Genomic DNA, 12361 nt, shown 5'->3' on the forward strand with positions numbered 1-12361 from the left:
TACTAAACAAAAACATGAAGAAGATGATCTGAACATACGGAAATTATTGAGTATATGCAGTAGTATATAAATTGAGTAAGAAAAAATTACAGAACATGAGAAAAAATCTGTATATGTATTATTGAATATATGCAGTAGTATATATGTAACAAATCACAAAACATAAATGTATTATTCAGTAGCATATGTGAAAAATAAAAATAAGAGGAACATTACCAGAATATATGTTACAAAACGGAGGAAGACAGAACAAATTTTTTAAGAAAAAAATATATGCTACGAAATGGAAGAAGAAATAACAAATTTTTTAAGGAAAAAAATGCTACGAAACGGAAGAATAAATAATATACGAAGAAAAAAAAGACTAACCGTGTCACAAGAAGCAAATCGGAAGGGAAGAAGAAAGAACAAATTATTTTTTTGTAATAGAAATTGGAGAAGAATGTCGACGCCGGAATTGATGATTGTGAGAAAATAACTTTTGGTTGGACATGAAATTGAAAATATTTATTTTGTAGGATAATTAAAATTATTATTACCATATAACATAACAATTTATACCATATTTAAATCATTCTAAAGGTAATAACTACTACATTAATAAATTCAAATATATATGTATTAATAATTAAGGAAGTTACAATTGATATAATAAATATGGTTGTTGATAATTAAGGAAAATATTATTCAAGATTAATAAATTTTGGGTAATAAGGTAGATTCGCCCGGTGTGAAAAATGTTGGCTCATTTAGGACTTTTATGTAATATATTATAAAGAAATGCCCATTGTATAATATCATGTAGCAATTTAGGCTATTCTAGTTAAAACCCCAAGGAAAAATTAGGCTATTGTATTTCTTTTATAAAATAAAAAAATATATATTTTAACCCAACCATATTCCAAAATTTTCATCTCTCTCTCTCACGGTTACTTTATCCATTGGGTCTCACAATCCGGTTCTGAGTCAGGAGGATAGTAGGTCAACTCTAGTGGTTGTTCAATTCGTGATCAGATGGAGTACTGTAAATTAACAGAAGCTACAAAAATAGATTTACCCTAAACCCTAATTTCTAATTAATTTAGGGTTTAGAACTTGCATGTTAATCTTAAGTAATTAGAGTAATTTTTTAGATCCATTTTTCGCTGCATGTGTGTAATTTCCATCAATAAGCGTCAAGTCTTTAACTCGAGACTACCTCGGAGCACTTTGGCTCGAGATCATTACATAAGCATTATGTCAAAGAACATAAGCATCAAGTCTTTAGCTCGAGGATATCTTGGACCAACTTTGGTCCGGGATCAGATATATACATTATGACAAATAATATAAGCATCAAGTCTTTAGCTCGAGGCTATCTTGGGACAACTTTGGCCCAAGATCATACTATATAATGCTTATGTTCTTTAGGTCGGAGCTATCTCGAGGCAACTTTGGCCTGGGATCATTGACATAATATGTAGTATGATCTCGGACTAAGGTTGCTCCGAGATTTCTCTAAGAGAGACAGAAAAATTGGTTGCCCCGAGATTTCTCTAAGAGAGACAGAAAATTTTTCTTCAAAGAATCTTTTAAATTTGGGAAGAATATCGAGGTCGATCTCTACCAAGATTGACCTCGAGAAAACAATTTTTCTAGTTGTCCCGAGATGTACCTGGCCCAAAGAACGAAATAATGTGTGTCAGGGAGTGGAATAGTGTGTGGTAGAGATTTTAACGTAAAATAAGGGGAGTAAAATAAGACTAATCCCTCTTTTACTTAATCCATGCCCCAAACGTGAAGTTGGGCTAAAGTAGCTTACCCCACTCACTTCAAGTTTGCACCCAAAAAGCAGACTATAATGACACAGACTATAATAGTCTGTACCCCAAACGTATACTATTATAATCCTTAGACTATTATAATCCACATACTATTATAATAACTAGACTGTTATAAGTCACTTCTTGCCCCAAACGCTCCTTAGATTTTAGATAAATTTTAAATAGAGAAGGTATGTGTTTGTATATATAATTAAAATATTATCTCTATTATTAACTTGAGATTTGTTTTCTAAAGGCTGTTTGGGCAAGTACCATCTAAAACTATAATAATTACCTATTAAATACTAATTTGTAGTCCTTAATGAACCATAGTCAACATTATTTTAATTCCCCATTTGCTAAAATATTTACTAATTCACATTCATCATTTTCTTATTTGTTACTAATATTTACTATTTTTTTCTCAAACTAAGATAGTTTATACCTCATATTCATACTATTCCCAAACAAAAATAGTTTACATCTCAAACACAAACTATTATATCCCAAATATGATAGTCTATAACCATGATAATCAAATTTCTTGTCCCTTAAAATTTTAAACTATCATTTTAAGTGAAATAGATATTTGTTTTTTCAAATTTGTACTAATTTAACATGAAAAACCAAAATAAATAAGAATTTTTTTTTTTGGAAACTTCCTTGAACACCAATAAATAGTTTTAAAACTTTAGCTAATGATTTAAGAGATATTTTTAAATATAGTGAAATAAAATAAAATATTTACAACATATAGCAAAATTTTGAATTCTATCAATGATATACACTGATAGACTTCTATTAGTGTGTATTAATATGACTGATAGAAGCATATCAGTGTCTATGAATGTCTATCTTTGATAGAATATGAAATTTTACTATATTTTATCAAAATTGTCATTTTTGACAAATTTCTATGATTTAATGTAAATTTGCAATATCTAATCCTATAATCAATCACTAAAAGGATAGAAGATAAATATAAATATTTCTTTCTCATAACCTTTTAAGTATAATATATAATATAGATAAAAATAAGAGGTTTTTTAAAAGATATAACAAATTGATCGGTAAAATATTTACACTTTGTAAATAATTTCGAAAGCCAAAAAGCCCACAGATTGACAATGGGAAATGCCAAAAATTTCATAATCAATAGACGTCGGCCACACGCCCAGATGAGTAATTTTCTTCTAAATGATCGTGTACTACAGTCTAAACGATTAATCTATGATGGTTTAGGTCATGATACACGATCGTGTAATTCTTTTTAACGATGAAAAAAAGCTTCAAATGTAAACGATCGTGTTGATCATGCTAAACGATCATGATAACTATAATAAGCGATCGTTTAGATCATGTCTACATGATCATGTAGTTCTTTTAAAACGATGGAAAAATGGCTTCAAATCTAAACAATTGTATTGACCATCCTAAACAATCGTGCTGACTATGGTGAGTGATCGTTTAGATCATATTAACACGACAGTGTAGTTTTTTTAAATGATGGTAAAAGGGCTTCAAACTTAAACGATCGTGTTGACCATGGTAAATGATCGTTTAGATATTATATCAAAATGATATTTAAATGATCTTAATATTCTTGAATACGAAGAAAATGAAGTATTTAAATCTTGCTAAAATGGTGAAGTTGAAATAGGAGATTTAAACAGAAGAATAAATCGTTTAAAAATAGAAAAAACAATCTATTGGAAGAGGAGATGAAGAAAGAAGGAAGAAGAAGAGAGAGAAATGACGCAAGGACAAACTTGAAATTTATGAAAATATCTTATCGACATCATGAACTTTTGTTTTTTGTTACACGAGCTGTAAATATTTTTTTGATTTTGTTACATTTATATAAATTAACCTATGAATAATATAAGAATATTGATTTAAATACACTTGATAAATAAACAAATCACTAAAAACAAGAAAAGTTTTAATGTTTTAATGAAGACCACACTTTAGTCAAATTATTTTAAAATAGGATAATTATAATGAGTAGCAATTTTAGGAATAATAATTAAGTATATAGCAACATCTTTTTAAAAAATTACAAATATATCAAAGTCTACGAGTGAGATTTTATAGCTGATAGACTCTTATGGTTTGTTAATGATAGACCAATATTTGCAACACGATCTATCAGTGATAGATTTTTTTTATAGATTTGCTATACTTATATTTTTTTAAAATGTTATTATATACTTAATTATTTTTAATCTAATTACCATTTTCCAACTATTCTTTTAAAATATTTGATTTTAACTTTAATTATCATTGATAATTAATTACAAAAGTTTAGTAGACTTTTAAATAAAATTTATCAACAAATGTCAGAAATTAAATCCGTTTATTAAATTGACAAACATAGAAGGAATAGAATACAAAAAGGAATTGAATGTAAAAATTCTTATTCGAAAAACCACACATCACTTTATAAATAATTCATTATAGAGATTTTTTTGAAATATAACAAATCGATAAAATATTTACATTGTATAAACACAATTATGAAAATAGAAAAAGTTCATAGATCCACAACGGAAAATACCAAAATTGTCACAACCAAACACGATTAATCAGTCACATGCGCGCACGAGTAGTCTTCTTCTAAATGATTTTGTACTACAGTCTAAATGAATGATCTACTATCGTTTAGGCCATGATACACGATCGTGTAGTTATTTTTGATGATGAGAAAAATGCTTCAAATTTAAACGATCGTATTGACCACGCTAAACGATTATGTTAATCATGAAAAACGATTGTGTTGATTTTGGTAAGTGATCATGTTGAATATGGTAAGCGATCATGTAATTTAATGTAAATGATCGTTAAAAAGTTCAAATCAAATGATAGTATTGACTACGCTAAATGATCATGTTAACTATGGTAAATGATCGTTTATATCATGCTAACATGATCGTATAGTTCGTTTTAAACAATGGAAAAAATACTTCAAATTTGAACGATTGTGTTGACAATGATAAACAATCATTTAAATATGTCAAAATGATATTTAAATGACCTTGATATTATCGAATATGAGAAAGATGAGTAGTTTCAAAGAATTTGCTAAAAATGGTAAAATCAAAATTAACAAAATATAAATCGTTTAAAATAAAAAAAAATTGGAAAGATGAGATGAGGGACGAATAGTCCACAATATTCAAAGTCAAATATGAAAATTAAGAAAATATTTTATTAATTTTATGAGATTTTGTTTTTATTACATGAACCTGTTTTTTGTTGTACTTATCTAAATTATCCTTCATTTTCATTATACATATATGAATGACGACAATACCTATTAAAAGTAATTTTTAAACCATCATTAGGTTAAAACAATTGAAAGAAAAAAAATAACACTGATCTAATGACAATTTTGTAACCAAAAGATTATTAATACATTATTTATTTAATTTGGTTGGAGCAATAAAGCGGTAATTTCCTAGAAAATATGTGTAAATTGTGTGTCATTATATTTTGAAACGAATTATTTATAAATTAAAAAAAAAAGAAGGTCAGGTAAAGGCTATATGAAGTATGTGGCCTACCTACACTGTACCATACACCGAGTCACAGCAAATCACCCCCTCAACACCATGAAAAATTAGTTCACAACCAACATTGGCGGAACTTTCTTATTTATTCTTATATTTTCTGAGACTCCAAAGATCATCAAAGTATTATTCAAAAATTACTATCACTATTTATATTTATTATAAAAACAACAACAACAACAATAATAATAATAATAATAATTAATAATTAACAATTAACAACAACAATAATAATAAATAGATTTAGCAACAGGTCTGAAAGAAGAGAAGGGGAAATTTCAATTGTAGAGACGTTTGTTTTGTTTTTCGGAGTATCAAAGAGAGAAACCAAAGTCTAAATTTATTTACTTATTTATTTATTTTTCACAATCGCCGTCTCTCCCTTCCAAGACTCTTCTTCTCTATACGCTCCTTCGCTCGCTCTCTCGCTCGCTTCATCTTCTCTCTATCTCTCTATTTCTCTATTTCTCTATTTTTCTCTCTCTCCGCCGTTCCGTTTCTCTCTGCCGTTCTCCCTTCTCTCTGCCACCGCACGGCAGCTGAAACTCATCCAACCCAACAAACAGACAAAAACCCTATTCTCTGTTCCGAACAACCCAAGCCTCATTTTCTCCCATTCACAATCCCTTTCCCTCTCTCTCTCCGCCGCCGCTTTCGTTCTCCACACTCTCAAACTCTCTCTTTACCTATCTATTTTGTTGTCCCCCTCTTAAGCTCGCATTTCTTTTTGTTTTGGGGACATACAGCAACCACTGGGAGGCAGTTATTGAAAGCAGTTACGCCTTCTGGGGTTTCTCTCAATCAGTCTTCCGGGTAGGGTTAGTTCTTCGTCTTCATCGGATATCTCACAGGTTTTATTATCTATCTCTTCTGTATTTCTCTTGCGGGTTTGGACCTCTACGGAAGTTTTTTTTTCTTTTAACGGAGGGTGCATAATTTGGTTTAGGGTTTCTGATAATTTTGTTTTTTTGGGCACATTCAATCGGACTTGGGATTCTGGTTATTCCAATTTCTTATTTAGCTAGGGTTTCTTTTTGTTCTCTGATCGAACTGTTTTGACGGGGATAATCTTCTGTTCTGGAATTGCTTCACCACCTCTTTATTCTTGAGGTATACCTTCTTTATCTTTCTGCATCTCAACCGATTCCCTCAAAGATGAGGGTTTTCCAAGCGTATTTTGCTGGCCGAATCTACAGTTAATCGAACACGGAGGCAGGAAGACGAGAGTGAGACCTTTCCTTTTAAGTTTTAACATTCTTTTTAATTGAACACCTTCATTTTCTCCCTGATATTTCCTCTGTTTTTCATCCTCTGGTATTTCACTCCCGTATGAGAAATAGGGTATATTGATTTTGCGCATAAGATAAGATAAATCCCCTTCATAATGCGTTCCAGCTTGTAGCCAAATTGGTAGCTACTTGCTTGAATACCAGTTGTTGTGAAGTAGGATAGTTGTAGAAGATAGACTTCTTTAGTGGCATTCAGGACATAAATTTGAGAACCATCCCCTGCGTTCTTCTACCGTGTGCGAGTTTGCAATTCTGAAGCAATTCACTGCACACCTGTCTTTTCTGGTGGAACCCTGGATATGCCATAAAGTTGATGATACATATGGTCTGTTGCCGTGACTTGCATAGTCAGGGATGGTCGTTAAAGTTCACCCAGCTTAAAATAGTGGTTAGGCATTTGAAATAATAAAGTACGGGCTAGAGTTTTATAAATTCCTCTGCACAAGGAGTACAGTTTTTGGAAATTTGAGGTGGTAAAGAAGGCAAGACGTGCTCTTTTCTTCTGATATTTTGATCATGTTCAGTATTCCTTATGGAAAGAAGTGAACCCACATTAGTCCCAGAATGGTTGAGAAGTACTGGAAGCGTTACTGGTGGCGGCAATTCAAACCACCACTTTCCGTCGTCTTCTTCCCACTCAGGTAGTGCTTTCATTCTTCTTTTCTTTTTCTTTTTTATTGTTCCTTGCTTCTAATAAAAGATGCGCTCTCTTACTGCTGACTTGCCTCTATTTTGATATTGTGAGCGTTGTTAATGTGTATACTATGTTGTGTAGATGTGCCCTCTCTATCTCAATCGAGAAATAGAATTTCCAAGACCACTGGCGATTTTGACACTTCGCGTTCTTCTTTTCTGGATCGGACATCTTCATCAAATTCAAGGAGAAGTTCGAGCAATGGTTCTTCTAAACATGCATATAGTAGCTTTAACAGGGGTCATCGTGATAAGGATCGTGAGAAAGAAAAGGATCGGTTGAACTTTGGAGATAATTGGGACCGTGATGCTCATGATCCTCTAGGAAAGATTCTTTCCAACAGAATTGATAAAGATGCTTTGCGAAGGTCTCATTCAATGGTATCCAGGAAGCAAGGTGAGTTGTTTCACAGAAGGGTTGGAACAGAACTAAAAAGTCACAACAGCAGCAATGGAATTCTTTCTGGAACTAGTGTCGGCAGTAGCATTCAGAAAGCTGTATTTGAAAAGGATTTTCCGTCACTGGGATCTGAAGAAAAGCAGGGAGCATCAGAAATTGGAAGAGTTTCATCTCCTGGTTTGAGCTCACCAGTTCAAAGCTTACCTATTGGCAATTCAGCCTTAATTGTTGGTGGAGAGGGATGGACCTCTGCTCTTGCGGAGGTGCCCAGTATGATTGGAAGCACCCCAGGGTCATCGTCATTTCAACAAACTGTTCCTGCTACGTCAGGGGCAGGGCCTCTGAGTGTGACAGCCGGACTTAATATGGCTGAAGCTTTGGTGCAGTCTCCATCTCGAACTCGTACTGCTCCCCAGGTATCTGAGGTACCATACCAACCTTCTTGTGCTGTATATTATGTTCTCCTTTTGATCTAACAGTCTCATCTTTTATCCCCTCTTTGGTAGTTATCTGTCAAGACCCAGAGGCTTGAGGAATTAGCTATTAAACAGTCCAGGCAATTAATACCAGTGACGCCTTCTATGCCAAAAGCTATGGTAATTGGAGCCAATGCAATTGTTGAATCTTTGTTGTTAGATCTTTTCCTACCTACTTATATTTTAATTATTTGGTGTTTGTTGATTAAAAAAATGTGAAGGATCGTACATAAAATATATAAGAAAACTTAGAACAATCTGCACGGTACCTAAACAACTTGTGCCAATCTTCGATTTCAGCTGGGACTAATACTCTCTTCAAAGCTACTTTTGTGTTTTAGTATTAGGGCAGATAAGATGTATCATGTATATATAACAAAAGTTATTTCTGGGCAAATTATAGTGAAAACTATGCGACAAAGTTGCTATATGTTTTGACATTTTTTCTGCACCTGCTGTTGGTGGCTGGTGACTGGTGTTATAAATTTTTGGATTTAGCTTGTTAAATAAACTCTGGCTTCTTCATTTTACGAAATGTAAATTCTTTTGTGGTAGTTTGTTATTCAGCTTCAACTTACTCTCATTGACTAAAGAACAGTGTGTGTTAGATTGCAGAAGTCAAAACATTTGTTAAAAATTTCGAAGCCATTTGCATTGTGCTAGATAACTAGACTACTTTCCCCCCAAATTTGATGAGAAACTCAATTTGAGAACGTTTGGGAGAACAAAGACAAGTGTTTTCTTTCCTGGCTCCTTTTGGAAATTTGTAAGAACTAGATGATAGGAAGGAGATAACCAGATTTGATTTGGGATGCATTCCATAGTATGCCTATTTGTGCTTTGCTACTTTTAACACATTCCATAGTATGCATATTTCTCTCAAGGATGGAAAAGGCCAATGTTAGATTAAATATGCTTTAAAGGAGGTGTAAAGTTGATTTAAGATTGTTGTGCTGTAGTCAATATGTCACTGATGGCTGGTTTTCTTTGTTTGTTAACGTGTTATATTTGGCAGGCAAGTTTTCTATTAACTGAATGTCAATCCCTATTCAGTATTAATAGTTGTAACTTGACTGATTGGTTCTCTTGTAAAGGTTCATTGTCTTCTGTTTTGTCTTTTGAAGCTGATGTAAATTATTGTTAAGTTTCAGTATAGTGATTTAGTAGACTTGCTTTGCGGTATAGTTCTTAAAATAGTCTTGGAACAAAAAAAGTCTTATACTATTTTGTTGTGTTTTATTTTGATGATTTCAAAACTAATTTATACATATCTGAGTCTTCTAAAATTTTAAATAGATTTGAATATGTTATTCTTATATTTACATTCTGAAGAAATAAAGAAGTTAAAAAGCAGACCATATCTTTGCTGATAATCTTTAGTAGACTTGGTTGTGAAGACAATTTTGACATAATGCATCCAAGTTCGCCTTTTCAATATGAAATGGTAAATTTCTACAACAGCGTATTGATTTTAACCTCCATCTCAGCACTAAACATATCTAGGAATACTTATTTCTCATTATTATATCTATCTGCAAATCTTCTGTTTCCTCCCTTTAGATAATCGTTACTGTTTTTTGTTTGACAGGTGCTTAGTTCTTCGGATAAATCAAAGCCCAAATTGGCATCAAGAACTGGAGAACTTAATGCAACCATCAAGGGTGGACAGCCACAACCATCGTCAGTTCATGCCAACCAATCTCGTGTAGGACATGTCAAGCCCGATGCTCAAAAGAGTTCTCACGGGAAGTTTCTTGTTTTGAAACCTGTACGAGAAAATGGTGTCTCCCTTGCAGCAAAGGATGTCTCAAGTCCAACTAGTAATGCAAACAGTATGGCAGCAAACAGCCAGTTCGCTCTTGCACCTTCAGTTCCACATGCTCCTTTGAGAAGCCCAAATAATACAAATGTTTCTTCTGTGGAGCGCAAAATTGCTAGCTTAGATCTCAAAACTGGAACAACATTGGAAAAAAGACCGTCCTTATCCCAAGTCCAGAGCCGGAATGATTTCTTTAACCTCATTAAGAAGAAAACTTCAATGAGTTCTTCTGCTGTTCTCTCAGATTCATGCTCTTCTGTGAAGTCTCCCTCAATCGGCCAATCTAATGAACTAACAAGCGAAGAAATGGGCATTCCCGCAAGTCCTCGTGTTATTGAAAATGGTGCCGTGGAGAATAGAAATGGCAATAGTTCTGAAGAGGTTCAAATATCTCGTGACAGTGGTGAAAAAACTGAGAGCCACGTTGCTGCAGAATCTCTAGATGAAGAGGAGGCTGCTTTTCTTCGTTCTCTTGGATGGGATGAAAGCTGTGGTGAGGACGAAGGCCTTACTGAAGAAGAAATCAATTCTTTCTATCGGGAGGTAAATTTATAAAATTTCTATTGCTCTTGCCTTGGGTTTTCAAAGTGTACTGTTCTTTTTTCTCTGTTAGCTGATGAAATTATAAATTTAATTATTAATTTTGCAGTACATGAACTTGAAGCCATCTCTAAAAATTGGTCGATGCATTCAGCCAAAGATATTTGTTCCATCTGAATCTCGCGAGGACAGCAAGGATGATGGAGCCGGTTCTGAATTGAGCTCATCTGACTCAGAAGCCTGAATTACATTTTTCTTTTTCACCCATGAGAAGTTCTAGTTCACATTTTTTAATGGCAGTGGGGTTAGTTCTTTTTTCTTTTTTTCCCCCTTTTTAAATTTTTTCCCCTTCTTTTTTGTTTTTGATGGTTTAAAAGAAATGCTGATGAGAGTTGGTTGGGTTGGAAGAAGAGAGGTGGATGTTAATTGAACACTGAACAGTGCAAATAGTGAAATAAGTTACAGTTGCCCAAATCATCCTTGCTGCCTACCTTTACAGCAGAGGAGTTTTTCCGGTTTTTGAAAAAGGGCAGTTGCTGAGGTTTGGCAGGCCTTAAAGATGTGTATGCAAATTTGCATCTTTTGGTTTATTTTTGCATTTCTTTCTTTCTTTCTTTCTTTTTTTAATTCTGGAAGTTACTAGGAAAAAAAAGTTACTCCTTTCAAGGAAATTGGGAAGTTGTGGAAAATTGAAAAAGGTTTCTAACTTCATTCGGCGTATATTGACTTATTGTTTGAAACGTTACCTTTTTAGAGTTGGGGTAGTGTTAGACTTGTTTTGACATTGAATTGCACTTACTACACATTAAATACGAGGATTTAACTTTGAGATTAACTGCTTAGTGCCATGGAGTCGCCCTAATTTTTAATCCTCAACGTTTGACGAACCTATTTGGCACTATTTTGTATCTCAATAACTTTTTAATATTGTACGCTGTGGTGTGCAACTATTTTCAACTACGTTTGTGTTTTTTAAATTGTAGGTTTAGTAATCTAAATCTTTTATCCATTTTCTCCATGCAAAAACAATGTTTTGTGAATGAGGAAAAAAAAAAGAAAAATCAAGCCTGATTTTGTTGTTCTTGTTCGAAAGTTAACAAGTGTGGACCAATTTTATTGATATTTAAAATGTGGAACTCTAGTACATAGCAACTTTTAAGGTTGCAATTGGATAGATAGTAAAGACTGAAATTCTTTTATATGGTTCCTGGGGTATATATCAACTTTTTAAGTATTATATTTGGGTATATGGGAAGAGTTTCTTCTCTGGATTATGTCGAAGCGTGTGCCGCACGTGATTTTGTTCTTTTTTAACTCAACAATGCCCCAAAAAAGAAATATTAAGTTGATTGCAATTAATTTCTGTTTTAAAGATTTCTTGACTAATTTTTTTCTGTTCATCTTCCCATTATTTTGAAATTGATAAACGTGAACCTATTTACAAATATAAATTATGAACCTAATTTTCTATTCTAAAAATTTTCATCGTTTTCTACCGATCTTATTTTGTTGCGTATGAAAACTTCAAAATGCGTAGCAACTAGTGGAACAGTATGAGGTGACGGGGGCTTATTTTTCACCAAAATTATTGTTTGATTTGTCTCCAAAATTGTTGCAAATGCTCTCCAATGGTGGAGGAAGAAGAGGAAGAAGCTTGTGTTCTGATCGATTATAATGAACATCTCTTTGTTGACTATGGCTCAAACTACACTTGTAGGTTGGAACTTCTTTTTTAAACAGTACATTATGAACAACGTTTTCACTTGATAAATG

General features: G+C 32.9%; 1 protein-coding gene across 2 annotated transcripts; it reads left to right on the plus strand.

Annotated features, from left to right (window-relative positions):
• Nucleotides 1–5710: 5710 nt before the first annotated feature.
• On the plus strand, nt 5711–11178 carry LOC103499274 (uncharacterized). Of its 2 annotated transcripts, none has more exons than XM_008462247.2 (5): nt 5711–7301; nt 7436–8178; nt 8260–8349; nt 9818–10591; nt 10698–11178. In XM_008462247.2, exons 1-5 carry the CDS (start codon nt 7193–7195, stop codon nt 10830–10832), a joined length of 1851 nt encoding a protein of 616 aa, XP_008460469.1. In that variant the 5' UTR covers nt 5711–7192; the 3' UTR covers nt 10833–11178. The 2 variants fall into 2 exon arrangements, with proteins under 2 accessions (XP_008460469.1, XP_008460470.1); XM_008462248.2 differs by having other exon boundaries at nt 5712–7301; nt 7436–8169.
• The last annotated feature ends 1183 nt before the right edge of the window (nt 11179–12361 follow it).

Source organism: Cucumis melo, chromosome 9 (assembly GCF_025177605.1).
Source record: "Cucumis melo cultivar AY chromosome 9, USDA_Cmelo_AY_1.0, whole genome shotgun sequence".
In the NCBI taxonomy this organism is placed as follows: domain Eukaryota; kingdom Viridiplantae; phylum Streptophyta; class Magnoliopsida; order Cucurbitales; family Cucurbitaceae; genus Cucumis; species Cucumis melo.